General features: G+C 46.4%; 1 protein-coding gene across 6 annotated transcripts in view; it reads right to left on the bottom strand.

Annotated features, from left to right (window-relative positions):
• Nucleotides 1-18,585, bottom strand: part of MPP6 (membrane palmitoylated protein 6) — a 55,371-nt gene that overhangs the window by 20,303 nt on the left and 16,483 nt on the right. For 3 of the 6 annotated variants that reach the window (XM_032236857.1, XM_032236851.1, XM_032236855.1), the window contains exon 2: nt 3,024-3,145. In XM_032236857.1, the coding sequence (XP_032092748.1) occupies nt 3,024-3,140 (117 nt within the window). In that variant the 5' untranslated portion in view covers nt 3,141-3,145. Of the gene's footprint in view, nt 1-3,023; nt 3,146-18,068; nt 18,090-18,585 lie in introns of those variants that run through there. The other 3 variants (XM_032236853.1, XM_032236854.1, XM_032236856.1) reach the window with 2 other exon arrangements.

Here is an 18,585-nt window from a genome sequence, read left to right as displayed (position 1 = left end):
CCGGGGGGCTTATAATAAATAGGGGAAGGGGATAAATAGACAAAACAACAATTTAAAATACACAACATTCATAGTTACCGTGGGGCTGGATACTTCAACAGCCCCCCGGCCTGCCGGAGCAGCCAGGACTTAGTGGCTTTGCGGAGGGCCGGGAGAGTAGTAAGGGTCTGGATCTCCACGGGGAGCTCATTCCAGAGGGCTGGAGCTGCAATGGAGGGTCACCAGCCGACATTGGCTGAGAGATGGAATCTGGAGAAGGCCTAGTCTGTGCGATCTGATCGGTCTTTGGGAGGTAATTGGCAGGAGGCAGTCTCTCAGGTACCCAGGTCCGATGCCATGTAGGGCTTTATAAGTAACGACTAGCACCTTGAAGCGAGTCCGGAGACTAATGGGTAGCCAGTGCAGCTTGCGGAGGATAGATGTAATGTGGGTGTACCTAGGTGCACCCACAATCGCTCGCGCGGCTATGTTCTGGACTAGCTGAAGTCTTCGAACACTCTTCAAGGGCAGCCCTATGTAGAGCGCATTACAGTAATCCAGTCTTGAGGTCACGAGGGTGTGAGTGACTATCTGAAGGGCCTCCCGGTCCAGGTAGGGTCACAATTGGTCCACCAGGCCTGGGCAAAGGTCCTCCTGGTCACAGCCGACAAATGGTATTCTAAAGTCAGCTGTGGATCCAGGAGGACTCCCAAATTGCGAACCCTCTCCAAGGGGCGTATAATTTCACCCCCCAGCCTGAGAGATGGAATAATTGGCCAATCTTTGGGAGGAAACATCAATAGCCACTCGGTCTTGTCGGGATTGAGTGCAAGCTTGTTCATACCCATCTAGACCCTGACAGCCTCCAGGCACTGGCACATCACTTCTACCGCTTCACTGAGTTGGCACGGGGCGGACAGATACAACTGCATATTGTCCGCGTATTGGTGGTACTTAATCCCGTGCCGGCATATGATCTCACCCAGCGGCTTCATATAGATGTTAAATAGGAGTGGGGACATGACCCCATAATTGGGGCACCCCATAATTGAGGGACCTTGGGGTCGACCTCTGCCCTCCGACTAACACCGACTGCGACCTGTCCGAGAGGTAGGAGAACCACCAAAGTATGGTGCCTCCCACTCCCACCTCCCGCAACCATCGCAGAAGGATACCATGGTCAATGGTATCGAAGGCCGCTGAGAGGTCAAGGAGCATAAGGATAGAGGGGTGACCCCAATCCCTGGCTCACCAGAGATCATCAGTCAGCGTGACCAAAGCAGTTTCCGTGCTGTAACCAGGCCTGAAACCCGACTGAAAGGAATCCAGATAATCGGTTTCATCCAAGGACCGTCGGAGTTGAAAGGCCACCACTTTCTCAACAATCTTCCCTACAAAGGGCAGGTTGGAGACTGGACGATAGTTACTCAAAATGGCTGGGTCCAAAGAAGGTTTCTTCAGGAGGGGTCTCACCACCGCATCCTTTAGGAGGAGCGGGAAAATTCCCTCCCGGAGAGAGGTGTTAACTATCATCTGGATCCAGCCACGTGTCACCTCCCTGCTGGTCGAGACCAGCCAGGAGGGGCACAGGTCCAGTATACAAGTGGAGGCACTCAACGCTCCCATGGCCCTGTCCACTTCCTCAGAAGAGACAAGTTGAAATTCGATCCATGAAATGCGCTCAAGACCTTCCCCCGGTACCTCGGCTGGTACCGTGCAATTGGAGTCCAGCTCTGTCCGAATCCGAGCGACTTTATCCATTAGAAACTGAACAAATTCCTCATCTCTACCTTGTAAAGGTCATCCGCATCCCTCCCTTTCAAGAGGGAGCGGGTTATTCTAATGCCAGTTGCCAAGCAACCAAATTTTGATCATGTGACTTTAGGGACATTTTGAGAGGTGTAAAGTCACATTTTTCAGCTGCACTGTAACTTTGAATAGTTGTTAAATGAATATTTTAAGCTGAAGATTATATAAATAATAATTCCCCTTTTGGAGAAGAAACTGCCATTCATCTATTAAGTGTGTACAGGTAGTCCTCAACTTACAACAGTTGAATTAGTGACTATTTAAAGTTACAACGGCATTAAAAAAGTGACTGATGACCATTTTTCACACTTATGACTGTTGCAGCACCTCTATAGTCATGTGATTTACATTTGGCTGTATGGAAACTGATTCATATTTATGGCGGTAAAGGTATCCCCAAGTCAAGTGATCCCCTTTTGCAACCTTTTGACGAACAAAGTCAATGGAGAAACTAGATTCACTTAATAATTTGTTACTAATTTAACAACTGAAATGATTCATTTAATAAATGTGGCAAGATAAGTTGTAAAATGGGGCAAAACTCACTTAACAAATTTCTCACTTAGCAACATAAATTTTGGGCTCAATTGTGGTCATACATTGAATACTGAAGAAACACAATATTGAAACTTCAAATTATAACTCACCATGCACATAAACATCTACTCTTCTTTTATCTTTTCACATGCTATTTTTGATACAACAAATTAATGAATTTAATTAATGAATTTTTACTGAAATCTAAAAGATGAAGTTAAGAATCGTGGTGGTAGAGTGGTTAGAATGTAGTACAGCAGGCTAAATCTGCTGACTGCTGGCTGCCAGCAGTTTGGCAGTTTGATTCTCACGGTTGGCTCAGCCTTTCATCCTTCCAAGGACCCAGATTGTTGGGAACAAAAGACTGACTCTGTAAACCACTTAGGGAGGGCTGTAAAGAACTGTGAAGCAATACATGTCTAAAGGTAGGCTCTCTTCATCTTTTTAATCTAAAAATATTTAGTACACTCCCCCACACCCCTCACATTGTTACAATTAAATATTTTTTTCTTCTGAATTAAAGCAGTGCACTCTTGGGGTGTTCTAGGGTCCCCAACAGTGTACCCTTTTCTCGAAAACTATTTCATAATCAATTTTCCTCATGTGATACATCAGGGATTTCCAAGGGGCTAGTTAGTGTACCTGAGAAGATGAAGTCACCATTTGGAAATTAACTGACATAAATAAATATTTCATACCTTAGCAAGTGATTTTACAATAGGATTCTCCATAATCCCTTTCAAGAAAATAAGGTCTATTTCTTCAGCTCCTGATGATGAGGGTAAATCAGTAAGATTATCCAAAACTTGCTGCATTGCTACTGAAAAGAAACACAGATAAAATACTTCAGACTTATTATAGTAAATATATAAATAATTAAAACAATTAATAAAAGTGACCAGCCACTTAAAAGGCCAAGCACCAATTATTTTCTCCTTTAATGGTGGTTTGGAGAGATTTTAACAACTAACAAAAACAGTAAGAAACCTTTTGGTCACTTTAAAGCTAACAAATTTACAAGTAGTTTTGGCTTAACGATTGTGCTGTTTAGCAGCCAAACTTATGATGCCCCTGAAAAAAAAACTTTATAACCAGTCTTCTCATGACCACGGCAGTGATTTTTATATGGAATGACTGCATTGCTTAGTAATGGAATTGCTGATTCCATTCTAGTTGTTAAGCAAGGACAAGCTGTATTTGGGATAAATATTTGAGCATTCATAAAACTGGAACTGGGTGATGGCTTTTCATCCGTTTCTTTACCTACTTTTGAGAGAAAAACATCAGTGTGGTAACTTCCCTAGAGGATGGAAAAGACTGTAGAAAGGTGGAGTTAATCCTGTCAGTTTCCATTCATTGCCTATTAGACAAAGCTAAATACACATCAGACAGTTATGAATTAGTTAAGCATGTAGAACAGGCCTATTAAACTGGCAGCTACATCACATGCAGGCCACGCCTATCCTGTCTCCGCAAAAGCAAAAAACATTGCAATACATCACAATTCGGCCCATGACGCAATCGAGTTTGAGAGTTTGTGATGTAGAAGGACATAATCCTTTAAAAGTGCCAATTAATGCATAGCAACCTATGTGTCCATTTATAAACCACTATTTATTGAACAGTAAAGTAAATGGCCTACATTAGGGTGTAGATCTATATGCTGAGATAAGATTCCATACTTCCATTACTCAACTCAGTTTCTAATTTCAACTTTACTGATTTAATTGTAATTACTGTAACATAAGTGGAGGGAACGCTTGTAAACTACAGGTAGTCTGGCTTTGTTTAATGACTGTTTCGAGATAATAGTTGCCTCAGAAAAGGTGCTTTACAACCCATAAAGTACTTCTAGCCATCGCAAAATGTTGCATCCTCCTCCCATGGTCACATGACTGCATTATGGAAACTGACCGACATTTTTTTTGCCATTTCTAGTGTGTTTTGCCAAAAAAAAAACCCACCCTTTCAGGAAAATAGGTTCGCACTTACAATCTTGTGATTCACTTAACAACCATGTGATTTAGATTCATGACATCTTGATTCTCTTAATGATTGCCATAAAACAGCCATAAAATTGGATCTGATTCTCAATTTACGACCATCACCACTTAATAATTGAAATTCCAGTCCCCATTGCTGTCATGAGTGGAGGACTACCTATCACATTAATTTTATTCTTCAAGGGTATTTAATTTTGTATGTATGTGTAAGTGCAATAAAACAACTTGCATATAAAAAGTGCTTGTGTAAAAACAGGTCAAGCCAAAAGCACTGGACCAGAATGGTAGTTACTGATCCTCAATAGTGATTTAATGTGCATTAATGTGCTTGCATTAATTTTTAACAATGATTAATAATTATGACATCACTGGAAACAAAACACAGTAATTGAGTACAGCAGACATCCTAGGCTTGCTTTCTATAGTGAACAGAAGCAATCATAGGAAAAAATAATTACCGTTTTTAAAAGAAAAATCACATCAAACAGGAAACAACGAGATTGTTAAAAATAAAAGTTTCTACAATATTGCCCATAAGGAGTACTTCAAAACAGAACTTCAAGCGCTCATGAACCACTACACATTATCTTCACAATAGTTTTCACTAAATAACACTAACACCTACGTTCTTAATATGTCCTCGCTTGAAAGGGGAAAAATATTTTCTGGAAAAATATTACTAAGTAGAAAATTTTAACTATGTGGTACCATTCTTAAAATAAACATGTATCATACAATGAAAGCTTTTTAAAAACGTTGCTATAACCACACATTCCCATCTCCTTCTAGCAAACAAGTTCTCTTTGAAAAGTTTGTGTAGGAGGCTAATGACAGTTACATTATGCTTTCAGGAATTCTGACAGCATTTTTTCTTTAGTTGATAAGCCAAGATTGTTGTCAACCATACTCAAATTTCAGGAACATAATGCACTTTTATTAATAAAAAATGAGGAGTAGCAGTTGTGTAGGTAGATAGTAGCAAGAAATTCAAGTTCATTATCTAGATTAAAGTCAATAAATTGCATAAGAACTGTTTTAATAGTTGGGGGCAAACTTACTTCAAAAAGATGGATGCAAAATATTTCTCACATTTACTTGTACAATATCTAAATTTATACACAACTCTGAGGTAACAAAATAATGTACAAAACAGCTTCCTAAAGTTTACTATCCTGGATGTCAAATGCTGCAAACTTGGGAAAAGAAATTCAATACCCAGAATACAGTTTTTATTTGTAACAAGCAAAATATTATCTGCGTGTATTAATCTAAAAAACACAAAAAAAGCTGCAGCAAGTGATTAACACCACAATTATATAGATGATCACAGACAGTGGAAAATATATCCCCCAAAACTAACATTTTTTCATAATCTGCTTCTATGCAGATGTATTTGGATACAGTAGGATTCATATTATGTGGATAGACAGGAAATTATGCGATTCAATCCTTCTGGAAAGCATAAGGTTGGGAAAAGAAATCAATTCTTTACAGTAAAGTTCTGTTCAACTTTGGGAACTTTAAAAAGAACGTTGGTTCTTACCTGAACATTCCTTTTCTGTAGAATTGAGGGAGGGGCTACGAGTGCGTATTCTCAAAGCCTGATTGGTCCAAAGTCTGAGGGAAATTTCTTTTAATATCCTCCTTTCCCTGTTGGTTTCTAGTTTCCTCGAGGTCGAATTATGAATGACAAAGGCTGAAAAACAGAACACAGAGACCACCCGACTGCTAATCATCCCTCCTGACTAGTTACAACTAATGCTGAACTAAGTGGGGGGATGTAGCTCCTCCCTCAATTCTACAGAAAAGAAACTTTCAGGTAAGGACCAACATTCTTTTTCAGTATAATTGAGGGAAGGGCTACACGTGGGACATACCCAAGCTCCATCCCAGGGAGGGATATTCAAGACCGAGGGGAGGGGCAGTCATCACCTGCTGGAGAATCCTGTGCCCAAAGGATACCTCCACAGATACAAAAGTATCCAGATGATAGTGTCGGATAAAGGATGTCAGGGACAACCAGGTGGCCACCTGGCAAATGTCCTCGAATGGGGCTCTTGTGGCCCACGCTGCCATAGTAGTGGTGCTCTGCATGGATTGAGCCATGATCCCCTTGGGTGGAGTCTGGCCTGGGGACTCAGGTAGTGAATATGGCTTGCCGTAACCACCTGCCAATTGTGGCAGATGAGACCCTGGCCCCCAGGGAACCAGGCAAAAAGGAAATGAAGAGGGCCTCAGACCTGCGGATAGCTGACATGCGCCTGAGATAGATGCACAAAGTGCAGCGAATGTCTAATCGGTGCCAAAGGTGTTCCCTCTCGTGGGAAGGAGCTGGACAAAAATTAGGGAGAATGACTTCCTGCACTCAGTGGAAGGGGGAATTGACCTCTGGGAGGAAGGTGGGGTCCAGGCGCAGGACCACTCTATCCTGATGGAATTGGCATAGATTTTCTTTGGATGACAGGGCCCCCAGCTCAGAAATGTGCCGGGCGGATGTCACAGTGACTAGGAATGCTACCTTCAGGGATAGGAACCTGAGATGGACCATCCACAATGGTTCAAAGGGAGTCCCTGTCAAAACCCTTAGAACTAGAACAAGAGCCGAGGTGGCGCAGTGGTTAAATGCAGCACTGCAGGCTACTTCAGCTGACTGCAGTTCTGCAGTTCAGCTGTTCAAATCTCACCGGCTCAGGGTTGACTCAGTCTTCCATCCTTCCGAGGTGGGTAAAATGAGGACCCGGATTGTTGTTGGGGGCAATATGCTGACTCTGTAAACCGCTTAGAGAGGGCTGAAAGCCCTATGAAGCGGTATATAAGTCTAACTGCTATTGCTATTGCTAGGTCCCATGTGGGAAACTATGGACTGGAGCTGTAGCCACTGGGGCTCCAGGTGGATTAGGACCCCCTGGCAGAAGGTGATCTCCTCCAGAGGAATCCTCCACAGGGGAGAGATGGAGAGCTGAACAAGGTCGGCAAACCAAGGCCATCTGGGCCAATGAGGAGCTACTAGAATGATGTATGCTCTCTCAACTACTATCTTTCTCAGAGTCCCCGGGATGAGTGGAAGAGGGGGAAAGGCATAAAGTAGCCCCAGCGGCCATCTACTCATGAGGGCATCTGTTCCTTCCGCGCTTCAAGCCGGGAAGTGAGAAAAGAATCTTGGATGTTGAATGTTCACTGGGGCTGCAAATAAGTCCACCAGGGCGTGCCAAATCGGTGACAGATCTTTTGGAATAGTTCCGGCTGGAGCTGCCACTTGCCGTGGTCGACTATCGTGCGGCTTAGTCAGTTGGCCTGGTGGTTGGCCGTGCCCAAGATGTGCTCTAACACACTGATGCGAAGTGTCTCTCCACTCAGGATCCGAGTTTCAGGGCCTCCAGCCATAGGCTCCTGGAGTGCATGCCCCCCTGATGGTTTATGTGGGCTTTGTGCCAACGTTGTCCATCAAGAGGAGCACGTGCCGGCCAGCAATCGAGTCCTTAAAGTGTCAGAGGCTAGGCAAGCTGTTTTTAGCCCTAGCCAGTTTATGTTGTGGTGCAGGCCTGAGATCGTCCATCGACCCTGCACCAACTTGGAGTCCATCAGGGCTCGCCAACTAAACAAGCTCACATCTGTTGTGATCGTAACTCAGTCCTGCTCCCAGAACTCGGATCCGCATCGCAGGGCTGGAGGCAGCCACTACCTCAGGGACAGACGTACTTCCACTGGCAGAGGAATTGTCTTTAAGGAGTTGCTCATTCATTTGCATTAGTATGGGATGAGAGCCCATTGAAGAGTCCTGGAATGTAGGTGTGCCCAGGGCACTATTCCTATGCATGATACCATCTTGCCTAAGAGGTGGGCCAATGTGAGGATGGAAACTGAATGACTTGCGCGTACTTGATGCGCCAGCGATTGAAGACTGGTGAGAAGTTCCGAGGAAAGATGGACCAGTCCCACTTCTGAGTCTATCACTGCCCACAGATGAAGGATTCAAGCTGCAGGCAAGATATGACTTTTGGGGAAGTTGACGGAGAATCCCAGGGACTGCAGTGTATGGATGGTAGATGGAGGTCGTGAATCGCCTGTGCATGTGAATGGGCCTGTATGAATACGTCCTCGTGATAGCATTGGAGTCTCACCAGGGTGGATTTTAGGTGAGCCGCCAATGCTGCCAGGACCTTCGTGAATGTGCATGAGGCTGAGGCTAGGCTGAAGGGAAGGGCACAGTACTGGTAGGGGGGTCTGTTGTGGGAGAATCTTAGATATCTGTGATGGACTTGCAGAATTGGGATGTGGACATAGGCTCCGTTAGATCCATGGATGCTAGATAGTTTCCCCTGCCTGATACCCTGGAGGATAGATCTGTAGACCACGTGGGAATTGAGGCGTTTAAGGTCCAGAATTGTCCTCCATCCCCCCGAACTCTTTGGAACAACAAACAGGTTGGAGTAGTTACCCAACCTGTGTTCTGCCTTCGGAACCGGCTCCATCGCCCGAATGTCCAGCAAATGCTGGATGGCAAAAGTCATGAGGCGGCTCTGGGTCCCGAGATGGGAAAAAGTTCCTGAAGAACGTTGGGGACAGAGAGAGAAACTCCAAGCACAGGCTGTTCCTGACGGTCAACTTGACCCAGGCGTCTGATGTTATCTGGTCCCACTGATCCGTGAACTGCTCCAGGTGGCCGCCTATGGGGAGACTCGGATTGGAGTCATTTCCCCTTGTGGAAGGGATGCCCCCCCCATCCCTCATGAAATGGCCGCCTGGACTGGCCCTGGTACCCATGTCTTGGTAAAAGGGCCATTGAGCCTGTCTGTCGGATCTATAGGAAAAATACCTATGCTGTTGGTAGTCTAACTTGGGTGCCCTGTAAGGAGGCCTGCAGTAAGAAGTCAGGCAAGTGTCTGGTTTTTTAGCATTAGAAGGTAGGACCTTCTTCTTGTCTTTGTTCTCTATGAGAATCAGGTCTGGAGATTCACCAAAGAGATTAGTGCCTGTATGGACAATACAGATGGACAATAAGTCCAAATGGAACGTGGCTGCTGCCACGTTCCATTTGGACTTATTGTCCATCTGCCAACTGCGCAGCCAAAGGAGACATCTGGAAGTCACCAAGGTAGATATGGCTTGTGACGCGTATTTAACAGAATCCAAGGTGGCATCCACAGAAAACTGTGTGGCTGCAATGATCTTCACGATGTCTTGCAGAAGATGCTCGTCCTGGACAAGAATGCATTCCTGCAACTGGCACAACCACATGACAGCTGTGCGGTTGAAGTAGGAGGCCACTACAGCAGATTTAATCGCTCAAGCGGAAGTGTTAAAGTTCTTATGTAATGTAAGTTCCTCTCGCCTGTCTTCCAGTTTCAATTTGTCGGCTGCATCCCCTGACACTACAGAGGAAGAAGCAACTAGGGCAGCTAGTGGTGTGTCTACAGCAGTAATTGCAGGGCCTGGAAGAAGGTCTGCTCCATGTTGTAGAATCAGCGATCATTGCTCCCAGGGTTGGGAAGGTGGAAGGGCAGGCCCACTGGTTCTTGACCACCTCTAGGAACATAGTAGTGGTGGTGAATATCACCAAGTTTGGATCCCTTGGCTGGGAAACCGCAGGGTCTCCTGTCCCAATCTTAGTGGTCTTTCTGGCCTTGTGTAAAAGAGTTTTAAACATGGATAAAGAGAAAAGACCAGGAAAGCCAGATGTTCAGGGGAAATGGTGTCCTGGTCCTCTGAGAACCCCATATCCTGTTGGGCCTCTTCCCCTAAAATGGAACCCTCGCTAACCACTGATGGGGAAGGAGGCCTGGAACTCTCCTGCTTGCAGGTACTGGAGGAGGATTGTCTAGTCTGGTGATCCACATGAGGCCTAACCTCACCTTGGGGCATGCCGTAGCTATGCCTTTGGTAATGGCTGAAGAAATAAGCCTCTTGATATTCTCGGGGAGAAGTTCTAGGTCATCCTTAGATGGTCCTGTGAAGAGTGGAACCTGGGGACCAAGGCCTAATGGTGGAAAGAAATCCCGAGAAGAGCCCTCCAAGGGGTTGTCCCTGACTGCCCTTGGAGGGGACGGTCTAACCTCCTGCCTAATCTGCCTATGTGGCCCAGCAGGAGAAACTGAGGGAGAAGAAGGGCTGAAGTCTCTAGGAGGGAAACCAGACTGGTGAGAACCAGGCCTAAAAGGTGACCTAGATCTATTAGGCCTGCTGGGGGAACTGGGCCTGGTGGCTTGGGCCTGCTTCTCCACCCTGGCAATTTGTTTCTCCAGGGCTTGCTGCAGCCTTTGCTCATCCCTAACCATGGCTCTGGAGGGGCATTGTGCAGCCAGAGGCTTAGAGGATGCTGTCCTCATCCTAGGCCTGTCCATCACCCCCTCCAGTGACTCGCCATGGGTCTCCATGGAGGCCTCCGCTGTTTCGGTCCTTGCAGCCAACATCACACACTCACATGTTGCCTCAGAGTCAATCTGGGCCAATGGGGATGCCTGCTGGTGTAGCGGCCCTGCGGGTGCTGATTTCAACTGCCAAGAACTGTCCCAATGCCTGCTGCCCTCGATTAGTGGCCGCGATGCAGGTCTGACACTCTGGAAAATGGCCGCCTCCACGTGTGCAGAGAAAAGGAGACTCTCCTCACCTCCAAACAGCCACGATTCGTCTTTTCAAGCCACGGCTTGGCTTTGAAGTTGCAGACTGCTGCGCCGCTTCTCTGCTGTTTCCAGGACTGTGCAGCCACTCCCATGGAGCTGCCTGAAGGGAACCTGTCGCCCCTGCTTGGCCAGGGACTGGAAAGAGCTCCTTAGGCCCCGAGGTAGGAGGGAATTGCTGGAGCGGCTCTCCTACCCTGATCTGAGATGGATGACCCAGTCTCTGAGGGTTGCAGCTCAATCAAATTTAGAATTTTAGAAGTAGAAGCCAATTAATTGAATTTGAACAAGTATAATTTTCTAATACTTTTCCTCTAAGGGAACCAAAGCCAGTGCTTGGACCAAAGACTGAGAGGAAACTGGGAACCAACAGGGAAAGGAGGATATTAAAAGAAATTTCCCTCAGTCTTTGGACCAATCAGGCTTTGAGAATACCACGCATAACCCCTCCCTCAATTTTACTGGAAAATGGGTGAAATTCAAGTTCCAGAAATTGTCAACTTATGCTGGTTGGGGAATTCTGGGTCCATACATCTTTAAGTTCCTGAAATTGATAAGGGTATTCTAGGGTAATAGCAGTGGCTCAGTGGCTAGGACTCTGAGCTTGTCGATCAGAAAGGTCAACAGTTCAGCTGTTCAAATCCCTAGCACCCTGTAATGGGGTGAGCTCCCGTTACTTTCCCAGCTTCTGCCAACCTAGCCGAAGCATATAAAAATGCAAGTAGAAAAATAGGAACCATCTTTGGTGGGAAAGTAACAGCGTTCTGTGCACCTTTGGCATTTAGTCATGCCAACCTCATGACCACGGAGACGTCTTCGGACAGTACTGGCTCTTCGGCTTTGAAACCTTTAGGGTAATATCACTGTAATGGCTATAAACTAGAATTCACCGTTTCTTTCCAAAGTTCACTTAAAGCAATAAACTTTATTTCCATAACTCAGCCGAATAGGGAATAGATTTATTTTTAGAATAAACAAATAGATAATCAAGCCACAATATTTAAACTATTGGTGTTCTCCAGCCTTTGCTTAAATACATCCAGTGATGAGAGAAATCCACCCTCTATATTTAACCAAGGGACATTTCAGTAGCTGCCTTCTTGTTATTTTAAACCAGCTTTATTTAAAACTAGCTTTACCTACACTAAGAGAACAAAATTATTCTTGACCTTTTTCTATGTAATCATTATTTCAAGATATTTAAGAGTGCCATGGTATTTACAGGTAGTCCTCGACTTACGACCACAATTGTGTTTGCTCAATTCGTGTTGTTTAGCAAGGCAGTTGTTAAGTGAGTTTTGCTCCATTTTACAATCTTTCTTGTTAAGTGAATCAGTTAAGTGAACCTGGCTTCCCCATTGATTTTCTTGTCAGAAGGTTGCAATAGATCAGGGGTGTCAAAGTTCCAATGACACATTGTCATGTGACATATTGCAACTTTTCCCCCTTCACTAAAATGAGGGTGAGGGTGGCCAGCATATGATGCATCCGAACCACAGGCGGCGAGTTCGACACCCTTGCAGGTGATCACATGACTGTGGGACAGTGCAAGCGTGAACCAGTTGCCAAGCCTCTGAATTTTGGTCACATGACCATGGGGATGCTGCAACAGCTGTAGGTGTGAAAAACAGTCATAAATCACTTTTTTCAGTGCTGTTGTAACTTCAAATGGTCACCGAATGAATGGTTGGAACACAAGCACAACCTGTATTTATTTATGGTTCTACATTTAAATAGTTTTAAAATAATTTATGAAATGTTTGCAAGAAAACAATCAAGCTCAGAGAGACAAAGGATCCATTTATTTATTTATTTATTTTAATCCTGCCTATATTATTTTGTTCAAGGCAGTGAAAATACCCAACACAATTTAACCCTGAGTTGAAGATGGGTCCGGAACTCATAGTATCGGTTTTCTAGTCTGGTGCCTTAACTAGACCAAACTGATTATTCCCACTGTTTCCTTTCTCAAGGTTAAATATTCCTAGTGCCTTCAATTTTTCTTTTGCCCTTTTCTGTTCAACTTTACCTAAATCCTTTCCCAAAACTAAAACCAATGTTTGATAACAAGAATACCACTGTGGAACAACCAGTATTATTTCCATCATATTTAGTTTGTGATGAACTACAATTCCATGATCCTTTTAATATGTCCCACTACAAAATAATATATCATGTATCCCATCTCTGCATTTATCTTCAGTATGATTTTCATTTCTCCATACTAAATTTAATGGTTACTTTTAGTCCATTTTTCAAAAAATATTAAAATTGTTTTGGATTTTATTTCTGGTTTTTGAAGTGTTATACAACTTTATATCCTTTATAAATCCAATAACCATTCCCTTCACCTCTTCATGAATAAAAATGTTGAAGAACAAGGATTCAGAAAACGACCATTGGTCTTACCTGAAGGATCCTTCTCTGCACACTGCGGGAGAGTCCAAGCTGTGCGTTATTTCAGTCTGGTTGCCCTGGAACTGAGGAAAAGACTTTTCCTTGGCCACGCCTGGAGGCATGCCTAATCCCCAGAAATTTGAGACACTTTGGCCATGGAGATGCAGCTGAAGACAACCGTAGAATGGAATCGTGTTGACACGACGATCCATAACCCCGGACAGACCAGGGTGGGTTGGACTCTCCCGCAGTGTGCAGAGAAGGACCCTTCAGGTAAGACCAATGGTCGTTCTCCTGCACACTGCTTAGAGAGTCCAAGCTGTGGGACATACCCAAATTAATGTCCATCTGGGCGGGCAGAATCAGAGTCACGGGGTACGACAGAAGAAGTCACTGCCTGCAGCACCCACCTGCCAAAGGCTGCCTCAGCCGAAGCAAACGTGTCTAGCTTATAGTGTCTATTGAACGGAGATGGTGTAGACCACGCGGCTGCCCTGTAGATCTCCTCGATCGGAGCTTGCGTGGCCCAAGCTGCAGAAGTCGCCGCACTGCGTGTCGAGTGAGCCATTATTCAAAGGGGCACCGCTCTCGACTGTAGTTCGTACGCAGATGCGATACAGGCTCTGAGCCATCTGCCAATCGTGGACGAAGAGACCTTCTTTCCCAGAGATCCGGGCTGGAAGGATATAAATAGAGCCTCGGACTTCCGGAAATCGGAGGTGCGATGGATGTAGATTTTCAGTGCTCGTCGCACGTCAAGTTTGTGCCACTTGTGCTCGCTTGGATGGGAAGGACGTGGGCAAAAGTTCGGCAAGACAACCTCCTGCGCCCTGTGGTACCAGGAGTTGATCTTGGTGAGAAAGGTCGGATCAAGCCGCAAAACGACCCTGTCGGAATGGATGACGCACAAGTCCTGGCGCATAGACAGAGCCGCCAGCTCCGAGATCCGACGGGCGGAGGTGATGGCGATAAGAAAGGAAGTCTTTAGTGAAAGGTGCTTGAGAGAGGCCGTCTGGAGAGGCTCAAATGGTGGCCCAGTGAGGGCCTGTTTCACCACATAAAGTTGCCATGTCAGATAACGGTGGACCGTGGGAGGCCGGATGTTAGCGGCATCCTGGGAACCTTGTTGAGAGGACGAGAAGGGTCGCCGGCCCAAACAGTAGACAAAGCCGCCACCTGGCGATGAAGCATGGCCAGAGCGAGGCCCCTCCCAAGGCCCCCCTGTAGAAAGTCCAGCACCCTTGCCACTGGAGCAGTGACACGGTCGAGTCCTGAGTCCTGAGTCCTCACATCACTGGGCAAAGGTAGCCCAAGTGGAGTCGTAAATTCTAGTCGTCGATGGACGCCGAGCCGCTTGAATGGTGTGGACGATGTCGTCTGACAAACCCTCAGCCCTTAGCAGGTCCCACTCAAGTGCCAAACAGTCAGCTGCAGCCACTGGGACTCCGGATGGACAATGGCCCCTTGGCTGAGGGAGACCTGTTCTGGGGGAATCCACCATGGTGGGGACACCGACAGGCTGACCAAGTCGGCGAACCACGACCTCCGGAGCCAATGGGGCGCCACGAGTAGCACTTCTGCCTCCTCTTCTATGATCTTGAATAGAAGATGGGGAAGAAGTGGAAGGGGAGGAAACACATAGAGGAGGCCGCGAGGCCAGTTGCAGTGAAGAGCATCCATTCCTTCTGCTCCCGGATAATGGAAGCGGGAGAAGAAGTACGGAAGGTGCGTGTTGGCTTTTGTCGCAAACACATCTACCAGCGGAAGACCAAATCTGTGGGACAGTTGTTGAAACAGAGCAGGATTCAGCTGCCATTCCGCGGAGTCGATGGTGGTCCTGCTCAGCCAGTCCGCCTGGGTGTTGTCCACGCTGGAGATGTGGTCGGAGCGGATCGATTCCAGGTGCCGCTCCGCCCAGAGTCCCAAGGCTTCCGCTTCTGCCATCAGTCTTTTCAACTTGGTGCCGCCCTGGCAGTTGATGTGCACCTTGGTGGCGACGTTGTCCATCATCAATAGGACATGACGGTGACGTATGTGACAGTGGAAATGACGGAGGGCCTCACAGCTCGCAGCTCCAGAAGGTTGATGCTGCAACGCGACTCCGCCGTGGACCACCTGCCTTGGACCACGAGATGATCCATGTGCGCTCCCCAACCTGCGAGACTGGCATCGGTGATGATGACCAGTCGGTTGGGCTCCTTGAACAGGTGTCCCTTGGTCAGAGCTGGAGATGTCCACCACCGGAGGGACCTCTTGACCGACTGAGGTACTGGAATCAGTCTTGGTGAGTTGTTCCTGTTGGCCCTCTGATGAGGTAGGAGCAGCCACTGCAGGGCTCTGGAGTGGAGACGTGCCCTTTCTCGGCCTTTCTGTCCTCCGCCTTGAGACCTTCAGACAGGTCTGCAGGCAGGGAGGTATTAGAAGTAAGGGCCGTAATGGGAGGATCTACGGCCGGAAGAACCAAGAGATCTTCCAGGGCAGGCTCCATTGTATATAGTTTCCTGTCCACCCCGCTAGTGAGGACAAGGTGGCTGGCTGAACCCACTGACGCTGGATAAGGTCCAGGAACAACCCCGGAACGGGAACCAACTCTTGCTGGGAAGTTGGGGCGTCAAACATGACCGCATTCAGGTTTATTGGCGCCGAATCAGTCTGAGTTGGAGTGGGCTTTGGCTTAATGCCTACCATGGTGGTGGTCTTTACTTTGCCGAGGACCGACTTAAACAAGCTGGGCTTGAATAGGCCGGAGAAAGAAGGAGTGTTTGGGGAGAGGTCCTCATCCTCGGACAGACCCTGCTCTATGGGATCCGCTGCCTCCAAGGCCGAGGCCTCGCTAACAACGGAGGATTCCAGGGATGGATGGCTGTCAAATCCCTTCTGGGAAGTGGCTGGACAAAGGAATCCCCAGAGGGAGTCTCCTTAGCCGCCTGGCGACGGGCCTTTTCAAATTGCTTGTCAAGTGCCCGTTGGCGCCTTGCAGCGTCCCTAGCTTCAGCAGCAGATGGAGTTCTGAGGGCAGGGGTCTGGGAGGGAGCCCTGTCTCCACTAGCCCCCCCCCGCCCAAAGATAAAGAAGGAACCTGATCCAGGCCCTGGGAGGGTCCCGGTCTACTGGACAGAGGTCCTGATTTATCCATGCCAAGATTGCACAAGCAAGCAAACGCAGGCCGAATAAGGGAGAGCTGCAGTAGATGGTAGGCTGCTCTGTAACAAAGGACAAGAGAGTTTGTCATTAATCAGGACACATGCAAATGCAAAACATAACATAATAGATAACAGAAGTCAGAAGGTGCCTGAACTGGAGGTTTCTTGTCATCAGGCCTATAGTCAGTGATAGACTGGCCTAGCAGGGATGAGGGGAGGTTTGGGCCTTTGAGAAAGGCTAGGATTACAATAGGCCTCCCAAGGCCGGGCGATGGCCTTTGATTAGACCAAGGCGCCAGCTCCGCTCGTCCAGGAATGGCGAAAAATGCACGTTGACAGAGGAGAGGCAAAGGCCAGAGGGCCCCACCCCTTGCTGGCCTACTGCCTCTCAGCGGTCCCTGCTGTAGCATGGCTGCGCGGCCTGCAGCTGGGCCTAAACAGCATAATTTGTGCCTAAAATGGCCACCGCACCATGAGGGAATTGAAAAGGCCATGTGGGGATCACCCTAGCCTTTGGGCGATCGTGCGCGCGCCTCCGCGGCAGTTCCTATGAGCGAGGGGCTTGAAAAAGCGAAGAAAACTCGCAAGAAAACAATAAAATGGAATCACGAGGGGAAAACAGGCTCCTGGAGCCTTCCTGCCGCCACTCGCGCCGTTTTAAAGGTGCGGCAAGCCTCCGAGATCGGCCTGAGGAGATCGAAGAGGGAGGCCCTTCCCCCAGCCAAACCGCTTACCTCCTGCCTCCTGGAGGCTTGAAGACAACTGAGAGTGATAGTAGAATAAGAGAGAAGGCAAGAATGCCTAAGAGGAAAGATAAACTCAGTAGGAAAAGTCAGAAGAATTAAAGAGAGTCCAACCAAAGCACTATTTCAGCCGGAGCTCCCAAAAACAGCTTCCAAACGGGCCAAACTGAGGAAAATTTCTGGGGATTAGGCACTCCTGGAGGCGTGGCCAAGGAAAAGTCTTTTCCTCAGTTCCAGGGCAACCAGACTGAAATAACCCACAGCAGTGTGCAGGAGAATAGCTTTGTTTCTATTTGGAAACCATTTTTGGATATATTTTTTTGCATGAGAAAGATACAGATGAAAGTTTGATTTTGGAATGATTAGATTTGTTATGTTGGGTATATTTATTCTTATTAGACTTATATTCTTTAAACCTATACTTTAAATTTATTTTTAAACTTAAGAGTAAGGGGTTTCTTATTATATATATTTTAATGTTATTTTGATTTATTAATTTGTATTTGTTACATGATGTTTTTATGTTTTCGTTTCAACTTAGAATAAAAGGTACTATATATTTGTGTCTGTCCTGAAGAAAATCAGTAGTCAATTCCTCACTTTTTTTCTTGTCACTTTTTCCATAGCCCCTTTTTCATTCCTTCCCCACAAATTTTTCCTGTTCTGTTATTTTATATTTAATTTAATACAATTGTTCAAAAACAAAAGAATGATTTAAGACCGAACCATCTACTGGTATATATTTATAGTTACTTTTTGCATTATGACAATTGTTCATTAAATGTGACTATCAGTAATAAGACTCTACATTGGGACTTAATAATCAGATTTTTGGCCCACCTAATCTGGTAATGTCAACCCAGGCAACAGCTCTGCTCCTCTTTTATCTGGAGATACCAGGGAGTGAATCTGTAAATGAAGGATGATTCTAAAATCAAATCATGTTTTTGCTTGTAACAGATTTTACTATTGGTCCAATCCTAATCCAAATACACCAATGGTGGGTTCCGGATCCCATTGCAACCGGTATGGTTGTAACAGGGCCTGGTACCCTCCAAATGAAGGCAGGCACAGTGTGCGCATGCATCTTACCTTCCAGTGATGCCTCTGCAAGCCTCCACGACGCTCCAATAGCTCGGCGGAGTGTTGTGCAGGCGCTGTACATGCCATACACATGTGCAGAAGCGCCGAAGGCTTTAAAGACAGGTAAAGAGCGCGGGCGGGAAAATTTGCAAAATACCAGGTTTTAACTTCAGCCACACCATAGTTTCTCCACTACTCAGTGTGAACTATCCAAATAACATCAACATGTCTCTTTGAATTCTATGGAAGAGTTTGAAACTTTATTTTTGCTAAG

The sequence above is a fragment of the Thamnophis elegans genome, chromosome Z, assembly GCF_009769535.1.
Source record: "Thamnophis elegans isolate rThaEle1 chromosome Z, rThaEle1.pri, whole genome shotgun sequence".
In the NCBI taxonomy this organism is placed as follows: domain Eukaryota; kingdom Metazoa; phylum Chordata; class Lepidosauria; order Squamata; family Colubridae; genus Thamnophis; species Thamnophis elegans.
The sequence above is the reverse complement of the archived record's forward strand: the minus strand, read 5'-3'. Positions and strand labels throughout refer to the sequence as shown.